The 21,071-nt window shown below is 57.1% G+C and overlaps 2 protein-coding genes across 5 annotated transcripts in view; both read left to right on the forward strand.

Annotated features, from left to right (window-relative positions):
* The window catches only part of CREB3L1 (cAMP responsive element binding protein 3 like 1), a 35,355-nt gene extending 29,184 nt beyond the window's left edge, over positions 1-6,171 (forward strand). For both annotated transcript variants that reach the window (XM_023653952.2, XM_023653953.2), the window contains exons 8-12: positions 51-119; positions 1,906-2,005; positions 2,896-3,022; positions 5,016-5,283; positions 5,458-6,171. In XM_023653952.2, the coding sequence (XP_023509720.1) occupies positions 51-119; positions 1,906-2,005; positions 2,896-3,022; positions 5,016-5,283; positions 5,458-5,494 (601 nt within the window). In that variant the 3' untranslated portion in view covers positions 5,495-6,171. The remainder of the gene's footprint in view (positions 1-50; positions 120-1,905; positions 2,006-2,895; positions 3,023-5,015; positions 5,284-5,457) is intronic.
* A 7,309-nt stretch (positions 6,172-13,480) lies between these two features.
* Positions 13,481-21,071, forward strand: part of DGKZ (diacylglycerol kinase zeta) — a 41,051-nt gene continuing 33,460 nt past the window's right edge. Inside the window, exon 1 of one of the 3 annotated variants that reach the window (XM_023653966.2) lies at positions 13,481-14,006. In XM_023653966.2, the coding sequence (XP_023509734.1) occupies positions 13,795-14,006 (212 nt within the window). In that variant the 5' untranslated portion in view covers positions 13,481-13,794. The remainder of the gene's footprint in view (positions 14,007-21,071) is intronic. The other 2 variants (XM_070229392.1, XM_023653969.2) reach the window with 2 other exon arrangements.

Consider the following 21,071-nt stretch of genomic DNA (forward strand, 5'->3'; position numbering starts at 1 on the left):
CAGCGAGTCTGGGGGCTGCCCCTGAGTCCGTCCCTGCTTGGGGCCCGCAGGGTGGAGACATTTACATCAGAGAACAACGAACTGTGGAAGAAGGTGGAGACCCTGGAGAATGCCAACAGGTGGGTGGTGCCACCTGCGTCGTCCCCCCAACCGCCCCCCCCCCACCCCCTGCCCTTCTGCAGCCAGTGCCTGGCTCTGGCGTAGCTCTGGGAGGCGGGAGAGAGGAGCAATATCTGAGTTCAGGACGACAGCAGCCCGGGACCCCGGTTTCCCAGCCTTCTTCATCTGCTCTAGCTCTAGACACCCGACCAGAGGGGGGACACTCAGGTGAGATGGTCGAGGGCAGTGGTTTGCAAAGTGTGGTCAGCACCTGGGAACTCATTAGGAATGCTTATTTTCAGGCCTCACGCGAGGCCCACTGAGTCAGGAACTCCAGCGGGCTCTGCAATCTGTCTTCAGAAGCCCTCCTTCTTTTCTAATTCTGACGCGCCGTCAAGTTTGAGAACCCCTGGTGTCCATCCCTGCTAGCACAAAGGGAATTTCTCTGACAAGCGGCATCGGCAACACCTGGGGGCTTGTTCAAAATGCAGACTCTCAGGACCCTCCGCAGACTTACTGAATCAGAAGCTGCATTTTAGCAAGACCCTTGGGTGACTTGCGTGCACAATGAAGTTCTAGGAACACCAGTAGAGAGCCGGCAGCGGGCCTGGCGCGCCGTAGCTACCTAAGGTCACAGCTCAGAGTTCTCATCCTGCTCTGCCATTTTTGTGATTCCGGGAAAACTCAATCCTCCGTGGACCCGTTTCTTTGTCTAAACGGAGATGGGACGAGCACCATCTCCCGGGGTCCAGATGAGGAAGTTAATAAGACGCTGTAAGACAAGGGCCAGCACTGTGCTTGGCATCTAAGAATGTTCCATTCGTGTTAGCTTTCTTCTTCTTCTTTTATGGTTATTATTCTGAATTCTTGATAGTGCCCAGCCATGAGCCCACAGGAGCGCTTCAATAATTATTTGCTGAGATTCATCAAAATAACAGATAACAGCTGGTATGGAGCAGGTGCTCAAGGAAGCTGTTCCTTCTTTCCATCCTTCCCCCCAGGCGTGTTCAGGGGCCTCCAGCCCCTCCCCTGGCTGACCTGGAGAAGGCCCCCCACTCAGGGAAGGGGAGCCGGGGCCCTCACCCCTCACCCCTTGCCCCTGGCCCAGATTCCTCTGTGGCCCAAAATAGGGCCCGGCCCTTGGAGCTATTCCGCCACCTGCTGTACATTCTGGGAACTGCAGCCCCCGCCGCTGGGCTGGGTGGAGGAAAGAGATGATGAAACATTTGTTCACCAAGCGTGGGCTGGCACCTTCTGTGGGTACCAAGAGGATTTCACGCTGGGTGGGACCCAGCCCTTTCCCTCAGGGGGCCCACAGGTAGCGAAGGAGACCCACATGGAAATCCATAAATAAACCAGCTGTTAGAGGGGCTGTGATAAAAGCGAAAACACCACCACAATTAACAAACACGGTAGCTGCTATTTACTGGACATTCACAGGCCCTTCCGATGTTGTGGGTTACAAAGGAGGGAGAGTCAACTTAGCTGTGGCTGATGGAGGGTGAGAAAAAGGTGACCTGAGCCCGGGTGGGGCAGGCCCTCCTCCAACCCCCATCTTGGCCAAGAGCATCATAGGGTCCCCCTGAGCTCCCACAGGGTGGCCCAGCTACTCCCCACGAGGCCCCAGGTGCCCGAGCCACCACACAGAGGAGCCAAGTGGGAGGTGACCTTCTCTGTCTTGGCTGAATGGGCACCTGGTGTGGAAGGCAAGTCTGGAGTCCGCCCAGGTGCGCCCCAGGAGAGCTCCAGGAGGCAGACATGCCTGCCAGGTTGGAGCCTGCCGGGTGACCGCTGTGCCCTCCTCAGGACCCTGCTCCAGCAGCTGCAGAAACTCCAGACCCTGGTCACCAACAAGATCTCCAGACCTTACAAGATGGCCGCCACCCAGACTGGGACCTGCCTCATGGTAGGTGCCGTTCCCTCCCCACAGGGCCACGGGAGGACAAGCCTTCCCCAGGCTGGCTTTTTAAGGGATGGGGAGAGCTCTGAGGGATTGGCAATATTGCCGGCGACGTCCCTCGGGTCAAGCTCTCACGGACCCCAGCCTCTTTCACCAAGCCCATGGAACCTTCTAGAACATGACCTTCCCTGACCACTTCTTACACTGTGCATATGTAGTGACTCACGTGAACCCAGCTAGGCAATGGCAGGGCAAGTCCCTTGAGGGGGCGGCTTCCATACCCTGTGGAGTGAAGGGCTCGGGGAGACTCAGGGAAGTGTGGACTTTGTCCTTTCTGGAATGAATGGTGGGGAGAAAGCTGAGCAAATGTCTAAAAACCCACAAGAGTGCCCAGGGTGTGGCTCAGGTCGCTGCTGGTCCCTCTTCCACCCTCTCCTGGAAATGTCCAGCCCTTTGCCTCCTGAGCCCCTCTGAGATGCTGAGGTGGCAGAGCCATGATGTGGGCACGGGTTAGTTCGGGCTTTGTGACTCTTAGCTCCCCCTGCTGAGAGTCTGGTGTCACGCTGTGTCCCCCTCCCTTGTCCCAGCCCCCGCCAGTCCTCCCCCTTTCTTCTTTTCCTGATTTTTCCATCCTGTAGGTGACAACCGCACTGGCTACTTCCCTCTTTTTTCCAGCACTGCCTGTGGTGCCCCCACAATGGGCCTGAGCAGCCTCCTCCACCTTCTCCACAGAGGGTGGGAGACCCCATGTCGGGGGGGTGGGCTCCAGGGGCTGCTTTCTTGGAAAAATACGGAGCCCTTGGCACCCACTGGTTTTGGGGGATGAGGACTGGGGGAGGCCAGCGTTGCAGCCCCTCCCTCCCCCAGGTCTGACCCCCCGCTCTCTCCACTACCAGGTGGCAGCCTTGTGCTTCGTTCTGGTGCTGGGCTCCCTCGTGCCCTGCCTCCCCGAGTTCTCCTCCGGCTCCCAGACCGTGAAGGAGGACCCCATGGCCACTGACAGCGTCTACACAGCCAGTCAGAGTGAGTACCCCAGGCAGAAGCCAGACACAGAGAGGAGCCAAGTTTGGGCTTGGCACCATCTCATTCTACCTCCTCATTTTACAGATGGGGAAACTGAGGCCTCCCAAGGGTCTATGATATATTCAATGTTAGTTGTAGAATTAGGACTACAATGCAGACTCCCCCGCCCCCAGATTCCCAGCCCACCCAGGAGTGGCTCAGGGGAGGTAGGTTTAGGGGACAATAGGAATGTCCCCACCCTAGCCCCCATGTATTATGGTGCCAGTGGTTATGGGGCATCTGCTAAGCACCCTCAGTATTTCACAACGGGATAGCAAATGAGTCTCAGCTCTAGGGCCATTTCCAGTAAGATGGTGGTGTTTGCCTGAAGCACTGTGTTAAGAAGGACTCTGATGCACCCCTCAGGATCAACAGGAAGGAGAGCCATGATCCATGAGTAATGTCTCCCACAGGCAGAGGAGGGGCAGTGGTGGTGTGGGCTCAGATATTTGCCATCCCATAGGGGACCGTGAGGTACGGAGATCAGAGTCAGTCACACCTGACACGGTACGTGAACACTCTTAGCAGAGTGTCTGGTACAGACAAGGCACCTTCTATGCGAGCACACTCCCTCCCTTTTAAAGAGCTCCAGGGAGGAGAGAAAAGATACAACCCGTGGGCGGCAAAGGAGAACTGGCATAGGGCACAGCAGAGAATACTGTGGATCTCCAGAGGCAGAAGATACTTTGGGTAGACCTACAGAGGAACTTCCAGAGTGTCCTTCATCATTGAGCAGGAGCGAGCTGTCTGGCAGGGCAGGAGGAGGAAGAGGAAACAGATGGGAGGTCCGAGAGAAAGTGAGACACTGCCTGGAGGAGGAGCTGGACCCCGCAGGGCCTTGAGGGGAGGAGGCTGCAGAGGAGGTGGAGGCAGGGAGTGGAAACCCTCCCTGGACAAGCACAGCGGCCTGAGGGAGAGAACAGGACAGTTGCTGAGGGAGGCGGGAGAGAGGGAGGTGAGGTCTTGGGAGCCACGTGTCCGTTGCTCCGAGGCCAGAGCGGGCCGTGTGCATTTGGAGGGAGAGAAAGGCTGCAGACAGGAGGGCTGGAAGTTGGGGGGCGGGTGCGGGTAGTGTTGAATAAAGCCCGAGTCGAGTCGGAGGAGGCTGCGAGGGCCTGGAGGAGTGAGCACAGCGGGCGTCAGGCCCTGTCTCTGGGCAGGGCAAGGGGGACACCTCTGCAGGAGCAAATGGCTTTTGGAGGGGGCTGGCTTGCAGAGCGGGTGCATCACACAATTCCAGGGAGCACCTTTCACACGGACTGTTAGGCGTGCGGGGTCGGGGGAGGACCCTGGAGCCACGCAGACCCGGGTTCGCCTCTCACCTGCAGCACCAACTCACAACTAGCATGGGACACCGTTCCTGATATCCTGGGACCTCAATTACCCGTTCTGTGAAACGGGGCTAAAAATATCTCGTTCCCAAGACTTTCTGGGAGAGGACGATGATTCACTATAGGCCGAAGGGCTTTGCACAAGGCCTGGCACACAGTGGATATCCAATGAGTGTGTTTTCTTCCCATCCATTTCCCCGAAGGGCACAGGAGGGCCCAGGAGGGGGAAGCGATTTCGTCAAGGTCACAGAAAGTGGGTAGTACAGGTAGGACCAGAGGCAGCTCTCAGACGCCCGGGCCTGTACCCTCTGCTTCCGAAGAGCTGCTTTCTCTGAGTGCTGATTAAACACAGGTTGCATCACTTCCCCTGTCTTATCTCGTTCAAACCTCACATCTGCGGGAGGTGGGGCCTAGCATCCATATTTTACAGATGTGCAAACTGAGGCTCAGAAAGGTTAAGGACCTGGCTCGCCTGAGGTCACACAGCTCAGTGTTGTTAGAGTTGGGATTTGGACTCAGGCCTGTGAGATTCCGGGGCCCACATCCAGGCACGCACGTGGCCGGGATGAGGAAGGAGGCGGGGCTTCCTTGGCGCCGTGGCTCACCCCAGGCTCCCTCTCCAGTGCCCTCTCGAAGCCTCCTGTTCTACGATGAGGGCGCAGGCTCCTGGGAGGACGGCCGCAGCGCCCTCCTGCCTGTGGAGCCCCCGGACGGCTGGGAAATCAAGCCAGGGGGGCCGGCGGAGCAGCGCCCCCAGGACCACCTGCAGCTCGACCACCTGGACAGCACCCACGAGACCAGCAAGTACCTGAGCGAAGCCTGGCCGAAGGACGGCAGTGGGAACGGCACCAGCCCCGACTTCTCCCATCCCAAGGAGTGGTTCCACGAGAGGTGGGCGGGCGGCCCCTTCCCCTCCTGGGGTCCCAGGCTCCACCTGCCCTCTGCCAGCCCCCTGGTCCCCATGTCAGCCACACCCTCCCATCCCTCCTGTGTCCAGATCCAGCTTGCAGACGGGTGTGCGTCCTTACTGGACAGGGTGACCCCTGACTTCTCTTCTCTTTCCAGGGATCTGGGGCCCAACACCACCATCAAACTCTCCTAGGCCGTGCCAAGACCCAGGACCCAGGACATCCCCCCGGCACCCGGAAGAGGGGTTGTCTTGCTCACTAACCCGGATCCGGCTCGTACCCCTGCCCCCTGGGGTCCCATCCCAGGGGAAAGGGTTCCACTTCTCCCCCAACCCTTCTTTGCCCCAGATCTTGACTGGGGCCTCTCCTCGCCCCCTGACATTTGGATCATTCCTTTGGGCGGACCACTCCATCCTGACCCCTCCCTCCCACAACCATCCGTCCTCAGATAAACCACTCACTGGGCTGCCCCCCCATAATGACCAACACGACCACTGCCTCCCCGCCCCCACCCACCCACAAACACACACGTCAACTCACCGACACCCCCCACCCCCCACTGTACAGAGACCAAGAACAGAAATTGTTTGTAAATAATGAACCTTATTTTTTATTATTGCCAATCCCCTAAGGTATTGTATTGTACACGTCTCCCCCCCCGTCCCCCCTCCCGTGTTTTATATTTTATGAAGTTAGTGCGGGCTTTGCTGCTCCCCGGCCGGGGAAAGAGGGCCCCCCCCACCCCTCCCCTGGCCTCCCCCTGCCGCTGCCCAAGCCGCTGGGCCTTTTGAATTGCCAAATTGCTTCACCTACCGGCTCAGCACATGCTTTAAGAAAGCAAAAGTAAAAAAAAAAAAAGATGCAGCATCAATTCCTGACTCTGTGCCTTTCTTTGTGGGGAGCGGGGGGTAACAAGAGTAGGTTTATTTTATATTCTTTTTCTTTTTTAACTTGTTTGTTTGTTTGTTTGTTTGAGGGAGATTAGCCCTGAGCTAACTGCTGCCAATCCTCCTCTTTTTGCTGAGGAAGACTGGCCCTGAGCTCACATCCGTGCCCATCTTTCTCTACTTTATACGTGGGACGCCTACCACAGCATGGCTTGATAAGCGGTGCTGTGTCCGCACGCGGGATCTGAACTGGCGAACCCCGGACCGCCGAAGTGGAACATGCGAACTTAACCGCTGTGCCACCGGGCCAACCCCTTATTTTATATTCTGACGGCAGGCGATGGGGGGGCAAGGGGTGTAAGAATCCCTATCTGCTGGGTTCCCGCTCCCAGCCAGGCGCAGAATTCAAACGAGACGCTCAAAGATTTCTGCTGCATTCCCCCACCCCAAGGCTCCTCCAAGTTCCCAAGCACTGTGCTAGATGCTTTCCACGTGGTACCCAAGTTGACCCTCCTAGGACCTGCCACTGCCTTGGTCCTTGTATCCTTGGCCTCAGCTGGATTACAAAAGCAGACTTCAGAGTAACAAGAGCTGTGTTTGACCGCTGCAGCTGCCACTTGCTAGCTGTGTGTGGTAGGCAGAGTTCTAACATGGCCTCCAAAGTTCCTGCCCCATGGCAGACATGCCCTGTTTCATCCCCTCCCCTAGGGTATGGAGGGGACCTGTGAACATGAGAGGCTGTCACTCCCATAATTACGTGACCTTTTGTGGCAAAGGTCAAGAGATTTTGCAGATGTGATTAAGGTCCCCAATCAGTTGATTTAGAGCTCATCAAAAGGAAGATGATCCTGGGTGGGCCTGACTTAATCAGGGGAAGGCCCATAAAAGAGGGCCTTGGCCCTTCCGGAAGAGAAAGACAGCTTCTCACTGGCCTTGAAGAAGCAAACGGCCATGTTTTGAACTGCGTGGAGTGGGGCGGCATCCAGGAGCTGAGGGCCTCAGTGCTGTCGTGGCAAGGCGCTCACTTCTGCCGACAACTGAACCAGCTTGGAAGAGGACCGCCGGCTCCAGGTGAGACCCCGGCCCAGCCAACACCTGCACTGCAGCCTGGTGAGAGCCAGAGCACAGGACCCAGCCGAGCCGCGCCCAGACTCTGAGCCACGGACGCTGAGGTCATACGTGTGCTAAGCCGCCATGTTTGTGGTGATTTGTTATGCAACAAAGGAAGCGGAGAAACTATGGAACCTGAGTGTCTCTGAGCCTCCATTTCTCCGTTTGTCAAAAGAGGATGTAACGAAGGCCCGATGCGTGAGGCTGTGTGGGGATTCCACGTGGTAAATTACCCACGGTGCTTAGAACAGGGCCCAGCGCGGAGTGACTCGGAGAAAGGCGAGCTGTGCATTTAGAGGCAACTTCAATGCGGTGTGCTAAGGGCCAGGCCAGGGATGCTGCCACAGCACGGAGCGGAGCCTCCCCCGTACTCAAGCAGCAAGGGCTTCCTGGAGGAGGTGACAGGAAGCACTGTTGGGAGCAGGCAGGAGAGAGGAAACGGGCATTCCAGGAAGAGAGAGCAGCCTGGGCAGGGGCCTCCAGGGTGGGAGGGAGCAGGAAAACGTCGAGAAAATTCAAATCGTTCAGAACAGCGGAAGGCAAGGATGCTGAGGGCTGAGGCTGGATGGTGATCGGGGCCAGATCCAGAGGGGCCTCGAATGCCACGCTAAGGCATCTGGACTTGGGCACAAAGGCAGGATACTGTCATCCTCAGAAGCAGGGACACGGTGGCCAGATGGTGCCCACGCCAGCTGCCACCACAGGAAAAGTTGAACAAGACCAGACGGAATTATGGCCATGAGGCCCCATCCTCTATCCCCCTTCTTCCCAATGATGGGGAGCTCTCTGCCCACTGCTGGGCATCAGTTTTAACTGCTAGGACATGTAGGCCTCTAGAGCAAGGCCATTCAAGGCTGGGCTCTGGGCCCCAAGCTATTATTATTATTAACAGTAACTTTTAGCACATCACATTTCCTGATTGGTCCATCCATTCCCTCTACTAGTCATTCAACAAACTGCCTTCAAAGGCCCCCAGGCTGGCAGTGGAGGCTGGGGAGTAAACCAGCCATCAGGGCCCATGTGATGGAGGAGTATACGGGATGTTAAGGAGACACAGAAAAGTGCCATGTAACCCAGATTTGGTGGGTCAGGGCGGGCAACTCGGAGGAGGTGGCCCTTGAACCAAGTCTTAAAGGATGGGTAGGAGTTGGTAAAGTAGAGAAAGGCTTTGAGTGCTTGGGGTGGAGGGAATGGCAAGTGCAAAGACGTGGAGCCATGAAAAGCAGGGCCGGGACTGGGGAGAGACCAGGGGGTGGTTAAGGTATAAAATTTCAAGAGGCGTTTGTAGAAGCCTGAGAATGAGTACCTCCCTCAATTTTGCATCCTAGGCGCCCCCTTGCTTCACCTGAGTCCTGCTCCTGGGTATTGCCCTCTCTGGGATCGAAAGAAAGAACACGTCATCCCAAAGGTGATGAGGAGCCACTGAATATTTTTAAGCCGGAGAGTTTGATAATCAGATTTGCCTGTTGGGGGCTCCACAGGGGGTAGAGTCAGGAGTCTGGAGATAATTGGAAGGAATTATCAACAGGCGTTAACATCAAATTGGCTGTGGGGTGCAAGGAAGGGGGTGGAGCCCAGGATGACATTTAGGCGTCTGTCTTGGAGGCCACAAGGGTTGACGAGACTGTTTCCCGAGCCAGGGAATGCTGGAGGAGGAGAAGGTTCGGAGAGAAAAGGAATTCATTTTAGCACGTCTCGAGTTTGAGTTGCTTGCAGAGTGTTCATGTTGACATGTCGGTTTCGGGCTGGGGAGAAAGAGAGCGAGGTGGAGACAAGGAAATCGTCAGCATCCAGGCGGTATGTTCAAGACTTGGGTCTGCACAAAGGGAAGAGAGGTGAGGGCAAAACTCCAGGGAAGATGGACATACGGAGACAGCGGAAGAAGAGGCGTGAATGAGAAGGCTGGGAAGGAAAGGAGAGGTGAGTGTCCCCGAAACTGATGGAGCAGGGAGCTTCCAGGAGCCACGCTCAGAGGCGTCAGATGCCACCTGAGAGGCTGGGAAAGATGAGAAAACAAAGTGTCTGTTCGCTTTGACAACGAGGAGGCCACCGGTGCCCTCGGTTGGAGGCGCGGAGGGGAGAGCTGGGCCAGGTGACCCCGGGGGAAGTCTGAACAGGAGGGATGGACGCGAAGACCGAGGAGGGCGGGAGATGTAGGTGGACTCCTCAGGGAGCTTAGCTGTGAAGGAGCCGAGGCAGGCAGGCGACTGGAGTGGGAGGTAGGTAAGATCAAGAGCAGCTGGGGGCTGTTCTTTCAGATGGGAGAGAGTTGACCATGGTTATTTCTAGAAGACAAAAAGCCAGTAGAGAGGGAAGATGATGGATGAGGGGTGGGGAAGGGACTCAGGGAGTGGGTGGAGAGGTCCACCTGGGACCTGAGAAGCCTGGAGAGAAAAGGAGGGCATTCTGTGGGTGCAGAAGGTGGGGAGACAGGAAACTGAGGGAGCCCCTGATGTCTGTGAAGTTTGGGGATAGGGCAATGGAGAGGGCTGGCATGGGAGTTGATGGGGGGAGGGGGAGTTTGAAATAGTCGCTCAAAGGAATGGGAGACAAAGCTGACTTTTGGTGCGACCCGTCATCATTCATTCAATCATTTAACAAATATTTTCGGGGTGTCCCTTATGTGCATGGCACCATGCCAACAGTGGAGTTCAAACAAGACTCGGCTCCTGATATCCAACGCCTTGAAGTCTAGCATTCTCCCATTATAGACTAGTTACCACGTGCCAGGCATTGGACTGAGAACTTTACTTGTCCCAATTAGGAATCCACAGAACCCTAAGGGGTGGGTTTATTTACAGATTAAGAAAGTGGGGTTCAGAGAGGTGAAATGACTTGACCAAGGTCATGCAGCCAAAAGCGGCAAAGCTGGTACTTGAACACAGGTCTGTTTGGCTTCAGAGCTTGTGCTGCCCCTCCAGCTCTCCAGCTCTCACCCCAATACCCCTTCCCGTCTGCTCTAGAAGCCCTCCCCCCAGCCCAGCTTTTCGTTCTTGCGCAAGATGCAAGAACGACAGGGCTTCCTGGAGCAATAATCTAGAGAGGCCAGGGTGTGGCGAGCAGGTCAAAGTGTGGTCATCTGTGGTCACCAGCGTATGCTCATCCATCCAAGGCAGGCTTCCCCACCTATGTTAGGATGCAGGCTTAATGCCCTTGTACCATCCACCTCTTAACATAGCACGTCCTCAGGGCTGTGTGTCACCATCCCTAAGGGGGGGCGTCTTCAGGGCGTCCCTAGTGAGGGAGCTGCAGCCTCCACACTCTGTCGTCAGCCTGGCAGCCAGTCCTGCGGCATGCACATGTGATGTGATGGCTTTCACAGCGCAGTGACCCTGCTCAGATTGCCACAACAAACCCTTTGTTACACCTGGAAACCGAGCAGCCATGGCGGTGCCTGGAGCGGGGATGGGATAGTGCAGGTTCCAATTCCAGAGGGCTCGACCACCCCAGGGGCCATCTGGCCAAATTGGGACCTCTCTGACACAAACAACAGGTGCCCCTTGGGTTGTGGGGGAGGGGAGACAGGCTGGGAACTCACCTCCAAAGGAGCCTGAGTCCATTTGTCATCAGAGTGGCAGTTGGGAGGGAGCTGAGGGCCCTGCTGTACTTCAGCGTGACTTTGGCAAGTGACGCAGCCTCTCGAAGCCTTGGTGTCCTCATCTGTAAAATGGGACCCACCCTCATAAAGTTGCCGTGGGGCGTAGGTGAAAGCTTACACATGGGGCTCTTAGCACAAGGTCAGTCATGCAGTAAACACTCAAAAGGCATTCGCTACTATTTTCCGAGCGCAGAGGCGATGGGCTGGAGGTGTTCAAAGGAGCGAGCGGAAGCTGCAGAGGCTGGGGAAGGTGGGTCGCTGGGCAGAGGAGGAGGCCTTCGTTTTTCCCGGGATTCTTGGAAAGAGGGCGGAGCACAGCTAAAACAGAACACAGTCGGCAGCTGGTCCTGTGGGGGGGGGTGGGAGGACAGAGGGGAGAAGCTCCCCTCTTAAAAGGATTGAGTGGGGAGAACTCGGCAGGAAAGAGCAGAACAAAAATCCAACCTGGAAATCCAGCAGTTAGACAGCTGGCGAGAGACTGCCAACCCAGCCAGAACTGCCATAATTCACGGTATAGGAGGCCACCGTGGGCCAGGCTGCTCGGAAAATTGGCAATCCCAAGGGTGAGGTGGGGGGTGGAGTTGTTGCCGAGTGCCCTGCCCAACCCCGTGGTAGCAGGGATGCTTCAGAACTTGGCCTTAGGGAGGAAGTTCCCCTGTGGCCAAGAACCTTAATGCAATTCCATTTATTCCATTTATCCTACATGAGGTGGCTGGACCGGGAGAGATGAGGCAGAACCCAGGCGGCCAATTCCTTCCCTCTGGGAGTTTACAGATGCGGGAAAGAGGCAAATGTGAGGCTGTTACTGTGGCGGGCAGCGTGAGGGAGTGGCAAAGGGCATGAGTTCTGGGGCCAAAAACCTGGATTTCAGCCCACTCACTGGCTGAGCCATCTTGAATGAAAAAAATCTCTTGAATGACATCTCAGCGTCCTCATCTGTAACATGGAGGAAGTGATAATATCTAGCCCCAGGGCTGTGATGAGACTCACATGAGATGTTACAGCGTGAAGGGGAGAGCCCGGACAGAGGCCCAGGAAACAGGGATGGGCTGAAGGAGGTGGACAGCGTCTGTAGTGGAGTATTGGGGGGTGTGCAACTTGAGAATGGCCTTGATGGATGGACAGGATTTCAGAGAAGGGGACACACTCCAGGCAATGGGAACAACCTGAGCAGAGGCACGGCAGGACAGCCACTGCAGGGCTGATGAGAGCTGGAGGAGCTGTGAGCGGCACAGCTCTGCCCGGTTGTAGCCCTCTCTCTGCCTCTGTGATCCTGGTCCCTCCCACTTTCCTAGGCTCACAGTCAAGGGGCGGAAGACAAGACACACACTAGATTAGACATCTGATGAAAAGGGCAGTGGGGTCTGGGAGAAAGGAGAGTGCCTTTCAGCTGGAGCCATCAAGCCAGACTTCCTGGAAGAGGAGGCGTTTGAGTGGAGCCTCAGAATTTGTAGTACGTCAACAGAAGGGGATTTCAGATGAACAATGCTGTGCAGGCCTGGCGCCAGTTCCCAGAATGAAGGAGCATAGACGAGTGGAAGGAAATGGACGGAATCAGAGGATAGGATGTGGGAAGAGCAAGGCAGGCCTTGAACGCCAGGCTAACTTATAGGCAAGGGCGAGCCATTAAATGCTGCAAAGGGAGAGCAAATGCTATGGCCAAAGGTAGACTTCAGAAAGAGGAGCCTGGGCGGGGAACAGGAGGCGTTAGATCTGAGAAGTTAACCAGGGTCCCACCATCATCCAGATGTAACGTTCAAGTGATGAATACCCCAAGGACAAGAGGAGATGATGCAAGGAGGGACCATGAGATTTAGAGGCGGAAGAAGAGGGGGCGTCCAAGATGGACCACAAGGAGCCCTCTAGTCGTTCCTTTCCCAGTGGGCTTCCCTCTCTCCCATCAGCCTCTCCTAACCCAGGAGGCTCATTCAACCTTCTGGGAGACCCTGGCCCGGGAGCCTCGGGAGGGCAGGTCAGAAGAGGCAGCCGCGCCTTGGGGCTGGCGACCGAGGGCTCCAGTTGGGGAAGTTCCCTCACCCCCAGCGGGGTCCCTCTCCGGGCAAGTCCAGAAGATCTCTAGGCCTAGAGACGGTGTTACCGGCGATCAGATCCATCCCCAAATTCAAGGCGTCCCAGAGTGTGTTCCTGTGCCCCTTCCCCAAATCTAACCGGGTCTCTAAATTCCCGTGGCGCCGACGGGGTTAAAGCCAGCTCATGTCAACGCCCCCGCCCCCCCCCCCCCCAACCTGCCCGGCGCCGCGGCGAATGCCAAGCCGGAAAGCGCGGGACGAGGGGGGGGGGGGGGCGCATCGCCGCCGCTGAGTGACAGGCGGGGCTGTGATTGGCAGCTGCCGAGCCGCGGGGTCCGGGGGAGGGGGCGCAGGGGTGGGCTCCTCGGGCGCCCCACGCCCCCAGCCTTGCGCCCCGGGGTAGGGCTCGTGCCGGCCTCCGCTGGGCCGGGCTCGCTCCTTCCGTGCCCGAGCCGGGCAGGCGGGGCGGGGCGGCGCCTCCCCCCGGACCCCGCGGGCTGGCGGTGTCTCTAAGGTGACACTCGGGCGCGCAGCAGCGGCGAGCGAGCTCCGGCTCCCGCTCCGCTCGGGCTCCGGCTGCAGCCGTCCGGGGGGCACCCCGGCGCGCACGACGCGGCACCCCGACCCCCACCGAGGACCCCCGCCAAGGACCCCCCGGGGCGCGGGAGGCTCCCCGCCGGCCCCTCCAGGCGCAGCGCCCCGCATCCCGCTGCTCCCGTCGGCGCAGCCCCGGCGTCGGGAGGGACGCGCGGGACCCAGCACTTGCCTTGGTCCTCGCCGCGCGTCCCGGGGCCCAGGAGGAAGGGAGACCCAACTTTAGCAGGGAACCCCGACAGGCCGCGGAGGCCGCGCGAACCGGCTGCCGCAGAATGGCCGAGGGGCCGGGCGGTGGAGGGCCCCGCGGGGACGGGGCTGGCGGCGGCCGGGCGGCCGAGGAGGAGGTGGTGCGGCGGCGCTGCCGGCGCGGGGAGGAACCCGCGGTCCCGCCGCCGTGGCCCGAGGGCCCCCGGGGCATGGCCGCTGGGCCCCCGGTGGAGGAACGCTTCCGCCAGATGCACCTCCTAAAGCAGGTGTCCTACAGGTAAGGAGAACGGGGGCTGGGGGGCGGGGGGCGCAGCGCTTGGGACCACCCCCATTTTCAGTTGACATTCATGGAGCGCCCGCAGCTGGCCCCGCGCCGCTCTAGGCCCTGGGGATTCAGAAATGACTTCCAGGGGGTCTCTGTCCTCCGTGTGCAGGGGGAAGGGAGAGCTTCTGGGACCCCTTCTCTATATGAACCGTGAAAGCCCGATTCATTCAACACGGAATTACTGATGCCAACTGCGTGCCAGGCACCGCACTGGGCGCTGAGGGGAGAAATAACCAAGACGTGATCCTTACAAACCCCTCTGCCCTGGGGAGAGCCGGGAGACACCCCCTGGCCCTTCTGCTGGGGAAAGAGGGACCCCTTAGTCATTCACTAGGCCCTACCTGAGCTCTCCTGTGTGCTGACCCTGTGCTAGGCACTGGCTTGTGGAAGTGACTGAGATGCTCCCTGCCACCAGGGCTGAGCCCCTGATGCCTAGAGATGGGGAAGGGAATCCGCTCCTGGACCCCTTTGCACCAGCAGGCCCTCACTGGCACCCCCAGTGGCAGGCTGAACCTGGCGCCTCTAGCCGATTCTTCTTAATTAAACCGTCTCCGCCTGTGAAAGATCCCCAGCCTCCGCGGTCCAGCCGCCTCTACTCAGGGATCCCCTGGAGGAGACAGCTGGAGTGGGCCCCAGGGACCACTTCTGTGACCTGGGATGGAGACAGTGAGGTGCCCCTCAGCAAGGGTGGGTAAGCTACATGGGGGGGGGACATGGGAGGGGCAGCCCGCACTTCCCTCTTCCCCTCCCAGACCACAGCCTCGACTTGGACAGGCTGCCTCCGCTAAAGCCCCTGGCCCAGCGTGACCTCCTTTGCAGGGTCCAGCAGGGACATGGAGGCATCTGCAGTCCTTGAAGCCCTCAGCCTAGTTAGAGGGGACAAGGTCCCCATCTGGTTACAACCTCGGGGCTTTGGGGTGTGTCTGAGGCTGGCCTGCTTCTCTCTGGGGCTTCTGGGAAGGGGTTTCATAAAACCAGCCCAGCCCCGGGAGCTCGAAGGGCTCCGGTATTTTTAGTGGCCATGAGGCCTCCATCCCTCGGGGAGGTTGAGAGAGAAGGAGTGGGGCTTCTCCGCCATCATGGAGGGAGATGCTCAGAGTAAGTGGGCAGTCGGTTAGGTTCCCGGGGGTTCCACCTTCACTTCTGGGGAAGGAATCAGAGGTACACTGGGCTCCATTACCAAGTCCTTTCAGAATGCCATGCTGAGAGGAGGGCCTCTTCTGTCTCATGCCTTCTGGTTGCAGATAAAGGAGCCCCTGAAAGTCCCTTAAGGGAGGAGAGTGCAGAGGAATGGATGAGGGATGGGTATAGACTGTAGAAACCTGAAAGAAATGTTAGTCTGGGAGTCAGGAGACCTGGCTTGTATTCTGTTTTCTGCCAGTGACTTGCTTTGTGTCCTTGAGCTAGACAATATCCCTCTCTGGGCCTCAGTTCTTCCCCTATAACATAAGGGGGTGACTCTAGGATTTTCCTTGGCTGTGAGTCAGGGACAAACAGCATCTGGGCCTGGAAAGGAGACCAGAATGGGGTAGAGGCTTAGAGGATAGGGAGCAGAGAATAATTAAAGAGCTGAGATGGAAGATGCTGCACGCGCACACACACAGAGGCAGCTGCAAGGGCTGGGATTCCCCTTGGGTGGTTCCTGACTGGAGGCCTCTCTACATCCCAAACTTGAGGTCTCTAGTCACTAAGGATGCAAGGTAACCGAGCCATGGCTCCTCTCTGGCTGTGAAGGGATCAGGAGACCACTGGGTCACCTGTGTGAGGGCTGCAGGAGACAGCCCCAGGGTGGGCTCCAGCTGTCAGCCTTGGACGGGTCAGGCAAGGCACCTCTTTGTACCCCAGGGTCAGGCCAGGAGCCCAGTCTTAGGACCAGACTGGACAGAGCATCAAGGCAGGAAGAGCCCCCTGGGTAAGGGGCAGAGGAAGCCCTGGGAACGAGACAGCAGCCCTAGGCTGCCCAGGGGACCCCAGTGGAACGAGCTGTGCTTTCCAGCTAAGCCCTCCCACGTGGCTGCAGAGCTGAGTGGCCTGGTGACCAGTGCCACCCTTCCTTGTACAGGCCATGGGGGCTGGCAGGAGCTCAGGCCCACGGGGGCCCTTTTCACGTCCCTCTGCCTGCCACCGTTCCCTGCAGCTCTGGCTCGAAGCTCAACCTCCCACCCCTGCTGTGAGGAGTTGCTAAGAAAAGCAGTTGAAAGCCCTTCACACAGAGAAAAGGCTTTTTAGATAGGAATGCGGGGGCAAAAAATCTGAGGGCGAGGGGTGGAAGCGGAAGCTGGATTGAGGCCTGGCTGCCTCTGACGTCAGCGAGGACGGGGGCTTTCAGCAGGACAGTAGAAGCTTTTAGGGGCGTGGGGGTTTCTGAGAAACAGGTTCCCTTCATCCCACAGCCCCGGCGTGGGCTGGAAGCAGCCGTGGCAGCTGGTTTAGGTGATGGAGAGATGGCAGGTCTGTGCCAGGAGAAACTCGATGTGGAGGGAGTGGGGGATGCAGGAAAATAGGCAAGAGAAAGACTTGAGAGAGGTGGTTTCTTGTTTGGTTTTAATGGGATCTGGTTTCCAATAAGTCCAGAAAGGGCAGAGAGGTGATGCTCGTATGTCTTGCGTCTGCATCTGGGCATTAAGAAAGTTACCTCCCATACACTTAAGGAAGTCCTAAATGCTCAGGGTTGGGCTCAAGAAACGACTGGAAGGTGGCCTCCAGCCTGGGAAAAGCCAGAGGGGAGCAAGGGGCATTGGGTTTGGTCTGAAAGGACCCGTCAGAAGATGCAGAACTTGGGCCTCTGAAGCTAAGCCCAGTGGTTCCCAAACTACATCACCTGGGGATCTCTTTTCAAATCATTTCTAAAGCCCTAGTCCTGGAGATCCTGATACACATAGTCTGGGGTTGGGCTTGGGCATCTCAAATTTAAAAACCTCCGCCACCTAATTTTGATAGCCAGGCAGGTTTGGAAACCACTGGTTTCATCTGTGAAGAAGCTGAAGGAGAGAGAGAAAGGGAAAACGGGAGCCGAATGACTGGGATGTGGCTGGCAGGGGCCTTCCCCGTGCTGCGTGCTGTTGTGGCCCCAGAAGGGCCTTGAAGGAAGACCAGCACCTCTGTCTGGAGTTCTGCCCCTGGGCCAGGCACTGTACGACGTGAAAGTATGGGACATGGTCCCTTCCCTTGACAAAAGTGTGATCCAGTACGGGGCCAGACAGTAAATATTTTAGGCTCTGGGATCACATGGTCTCTGTCACCCTGCTCTGCCATTGTCGTGCAAAAGCAACCATAGATTATATGTAAACGAATGAGCATGGCTGGGTTCCAGTAAAGCTTTATTTATAGACCCTGAACTTTAAATTTCATATCATTTCCACTTTCACAAATATTATTCTTTCACTTTTTTCTAACCATTGAAAATTGTAAAAACCATTCTTAGCTCACAGCCATACAAAAACAGGCAGCAAGCCAGATACGGCCCGTGGGCCATAGTCTGCCAGCCCCTGATCCCATAGATGGGACAGGACAAACACATGGGAAAACCAGCTGATGGTGGGCATTGGGCAGAGTGGCACATGCATTCTGCCACGAGAGGCAGTGCAATGCACACGCATGCAGACTTGGGGTCAGAAAACCTGGGTTCAAATTCCAGCCCTGCCCCTTCCTCGCTGGGTAAGTCGCTTTCACCTCTGACCCTGTTTCCTCATGGAAACCTGGGATCAGTAATACCTGCACAAGAGGGTGGCTGGGAAGATGAAAGAAGATAAGAGACGTGAAGTTCCTGACTCATAGCAGAGGTGAGACAGATCTTTGGCCCTCTGCGGCTGGACCGCCTTGGGGGTTGGGGGGGTCCAGGAAGGCCTCTGAAGGAGGCAGACCCTGAGTGATGGATGGGTGGTGAGACCTGAGGGTGGCAGAGTTAAAACAGAGACTTAAGAGCAAAGGGCTGAGCAAGCATGCATGTCCCAGCCTGCGGCCCTCTCCATACCCGCTCCACTGCCACAGAGGGGCTTGGGGGAAGCGACTGGGGGTGCCAATTGGCAGGGGAGGGTCCCCCAGCAACGGGCACGGGGCTGTGGGTACACAGCTCCTCGAGGGAGGGGCACCTGATCCCACTCTCCCTGCTGCTATTTACCAGAAGCTAAAAATAACCCAGGAGTGACAGGGAGATGGGGCCGATTTGTAATTTAAATAGCAACAGGATAAAGCAACACGCTGCAAGAGATCACATTCTGTCCTGAATTAAAAATGCAAAAACCGGGGGCAGAGAGCGGAGCAGCAGCGGGAGGAGGGGGCCTGTTGCCAGAGGAAGCCGGAAGCTGGGGGTCTCTCCATTTTCCTTCCCTTGGGAAGGGCGGGGCCCGGGCCAACTCCCAGAACGCCTTCCTCCCTCCAGGGACCTGAGGTTCTTGCTGACGAGAGAGTCGAAGGCCAAGGAGGGCAGAGCCGGAGGTGGAGCCAGGCTCATCATGAAGGCAGCAGCCACCAGGACTAAGATCCAAGAAAGAGGGTTTTCTCCGACCCTGTTTTGACAGAGGGTGCTTGGGGCATGCCCCCCAGCAGCTGATGCGCCCCCAACCCCTCGCACCAGTGGGCACAAGCTATTCGGGCATTTCAGAGGGGAGCTGGGAGGACCAATTCCAGCAGAAGCATTTAAACAGCTTCTCTCGTGTGTGAGCTGCTGAAAAACCCCAGGTCTCATTTTTGCTTCAATTGGTGAAATTTCAGAGCCGAGCATTAAGAGAAAGTCCTCAAGGGTCCAGGTCCAGAGGACAAGGGCAGCACAGGCTGGGGAAACCTCTGTTCAAGGATACACAGAGCGAGTCGGAGAGGCCTTTGGATTCGATCTGGCTTCTGCTGGGCTCCGCCGTGCTTGACCAGTGCTCTCGGCCTGCGATGTCTGGGGAAGGAAGACTAAGTGGGGAGCGCAGAGTAGGTGGGGGTTTGAGGACCACTGGGCAGCATCTTACTGGTAAGAAGTTGAGCCTCAGAGAAGTTAAGCAATTTGCTGAGGTCCCACAGCCAGGAACTGGTAGACCAGGATCCAGATTCAGATCGGTTTCACTCCAAAAACTCCTTTTACTCTGTCAGGCTTCCAAGAACCTGGACTTCCATCCTTAGGATCTTTTCTTTTGGCTCTATACCAAGTGCACATATCCCAAGGAGTGGGGGATAAAAGATGCTTCTGCCATCTGGGTTTATGAGCCAACAGATGGGGGGAGCGGGGGAGACTTGCGGGGCTGGAGTCCCCCTGATCCTGCCCTGGGGGCTTGATGCTACAGTCCAGGCTGGGGGCAGAAGAGAGTTCTTTAGGGCAGATCCAGCTGACCCAGATGGAGAGGAGAGCCACCCAGGCTCCCCTCCCCTCCAGCCGGGGGCCTCGGAGGTACCAAAGGACAGTTTCCAAGAGAGATCGTGGTTTGAGGGACCACCTGTGTCTGCTGGGCTCCCACAGCTCTCTGGCCCCAGTGGGAGAGAGTCCCCAGCCCCTCCTCCAGATTTCCTCCTGCTCAGGACTTTAATGAGGCTTCCCAGAAGGAGCCTAATCGAATTTCCATCTGTCACTAGCCAGCGGCACTTACAGTCCAACGCAGGTGCATCTTGCTCCTCTGTGGGGCAGGGGCCAGCGATCGGCAGGTACTCTTGGACTCTGGGTTGTTCCCAAGGGCTTCAGCAGCTACCTGGATCACAGGCCTAGCTGCTAGGGAGGGACTTAGCCTCAAAAATCCCCCATGTCTCACCAGAGCCACTCACGGCAAGAGGAAGCCAGTCCCCCTGCCCCTGTTCAACTTGTTGGACACCGTACTCAATTTCCATAGGAAGTTACTGAGCACATACTGTGCACCCAGCACCTAGCCAGCAGCAACAGAGGCTTCAAGAATCTTGTAAGGAGACAAGACTAATGTGCCCAAAAGGCCACATGATCTAGGAATATTCTTGGGAATAAAAATGCATGCGAGAGATAAATCAGTGGGATGGGAATGCTGGCTCTGGAGCAGGCTGTGACACTTAGTAGGTACTTACAAAATATTTGTCATATGAATGAATGAATGAGTGAAAACCTGGAGATCAGGGGAGGAGATCCAAATGAAACCAGCAAAGCTAGACAAGATCTTAGAAATCATCGGGTCCAACCCAAAGATGTTAAGTGACTTGCCCAGGGTCACCCAGCACAGGCTGGAGTTTGAACAAATGGACTCAGTGGCTGGGGCTCTTTCCACTTCCCCACTTTTGTTTCTTGGGCTGGGGTCTGAAGGATGGAGATTTTGACTGGCCAATCATTAAGGGCGGACAGGGTAAGGAGAGCAGCATATGCAGAATGGAATGGCAGGGGTGAGGGCGGCATGTTGAAGAGAGTGCAAAAAAGGAGGGAAGAAATTGTCCAACAGTTGCTTCAAGGCAGGCACCAGCATGGTGTGGGCTGAGAGGAAAGCTCAGCAGGGAAAGCCTGGACGAAGAGGCGAAAAAGAAAGGAACCGGAGCAGAAGGAGCCTTGAAGGTCAGGCCAAGGAGGCTGTCCTGGCTGGTTATGAGAGCAGAGGCTGTCCAGATCGCAGGTGGAGTGCTTGGTGCCCTGGTACATTTCTTCTCCCCAGCTCCCACTTGCTCATCCAGGCCACGGAAAGTAGAACGCCTCACTCTCTGGGGCCTCCACAAAGCCCAGAATAATTTTCTTACCCAGATTCCTCTTCCTGTGTGGATCTGGCTGGATTCTGAGGGGTCCCCAGCTCCCCAGTTGCCAGCACATGTTGTCCTAGGAACTGCCAAGGGCGTCCTCCCCAGCCTTGTGCACCTGTGCCTTCCAGTCCTGCCCTCCCCCACCCCACCTGGAAAGTGATGACAGCTTCAGAGAGTACAAGGCCGAGGGGACCCCAGTGCCCCAGCTGGGACTGCTCTGCCTCCCAGAGCCTCCAGCTGGCCCAGCTTCCCCTCCAGGAGCCACATTTCCTGCTCTCTGCTGTTCCAGGGCTGTGAGAAGCCTCAGCTGGAAAACAAGCCCAGCCCCATTTCCTCTGTTTAACTGCTCAAGCT

Source organism: Equus caballus, chromosome 12 (assembly GCF_041296265.1).
Source record: "Equus caballus isolate H_3958 breed thoroughbred chromosome 12, TB-T2T, whole genome shotgun sequence".
NCBI lineage: Eukaryota > Metazoa > Chordata > Mammalia > Perissodactyla > Equidae > Equus > Equus caballus.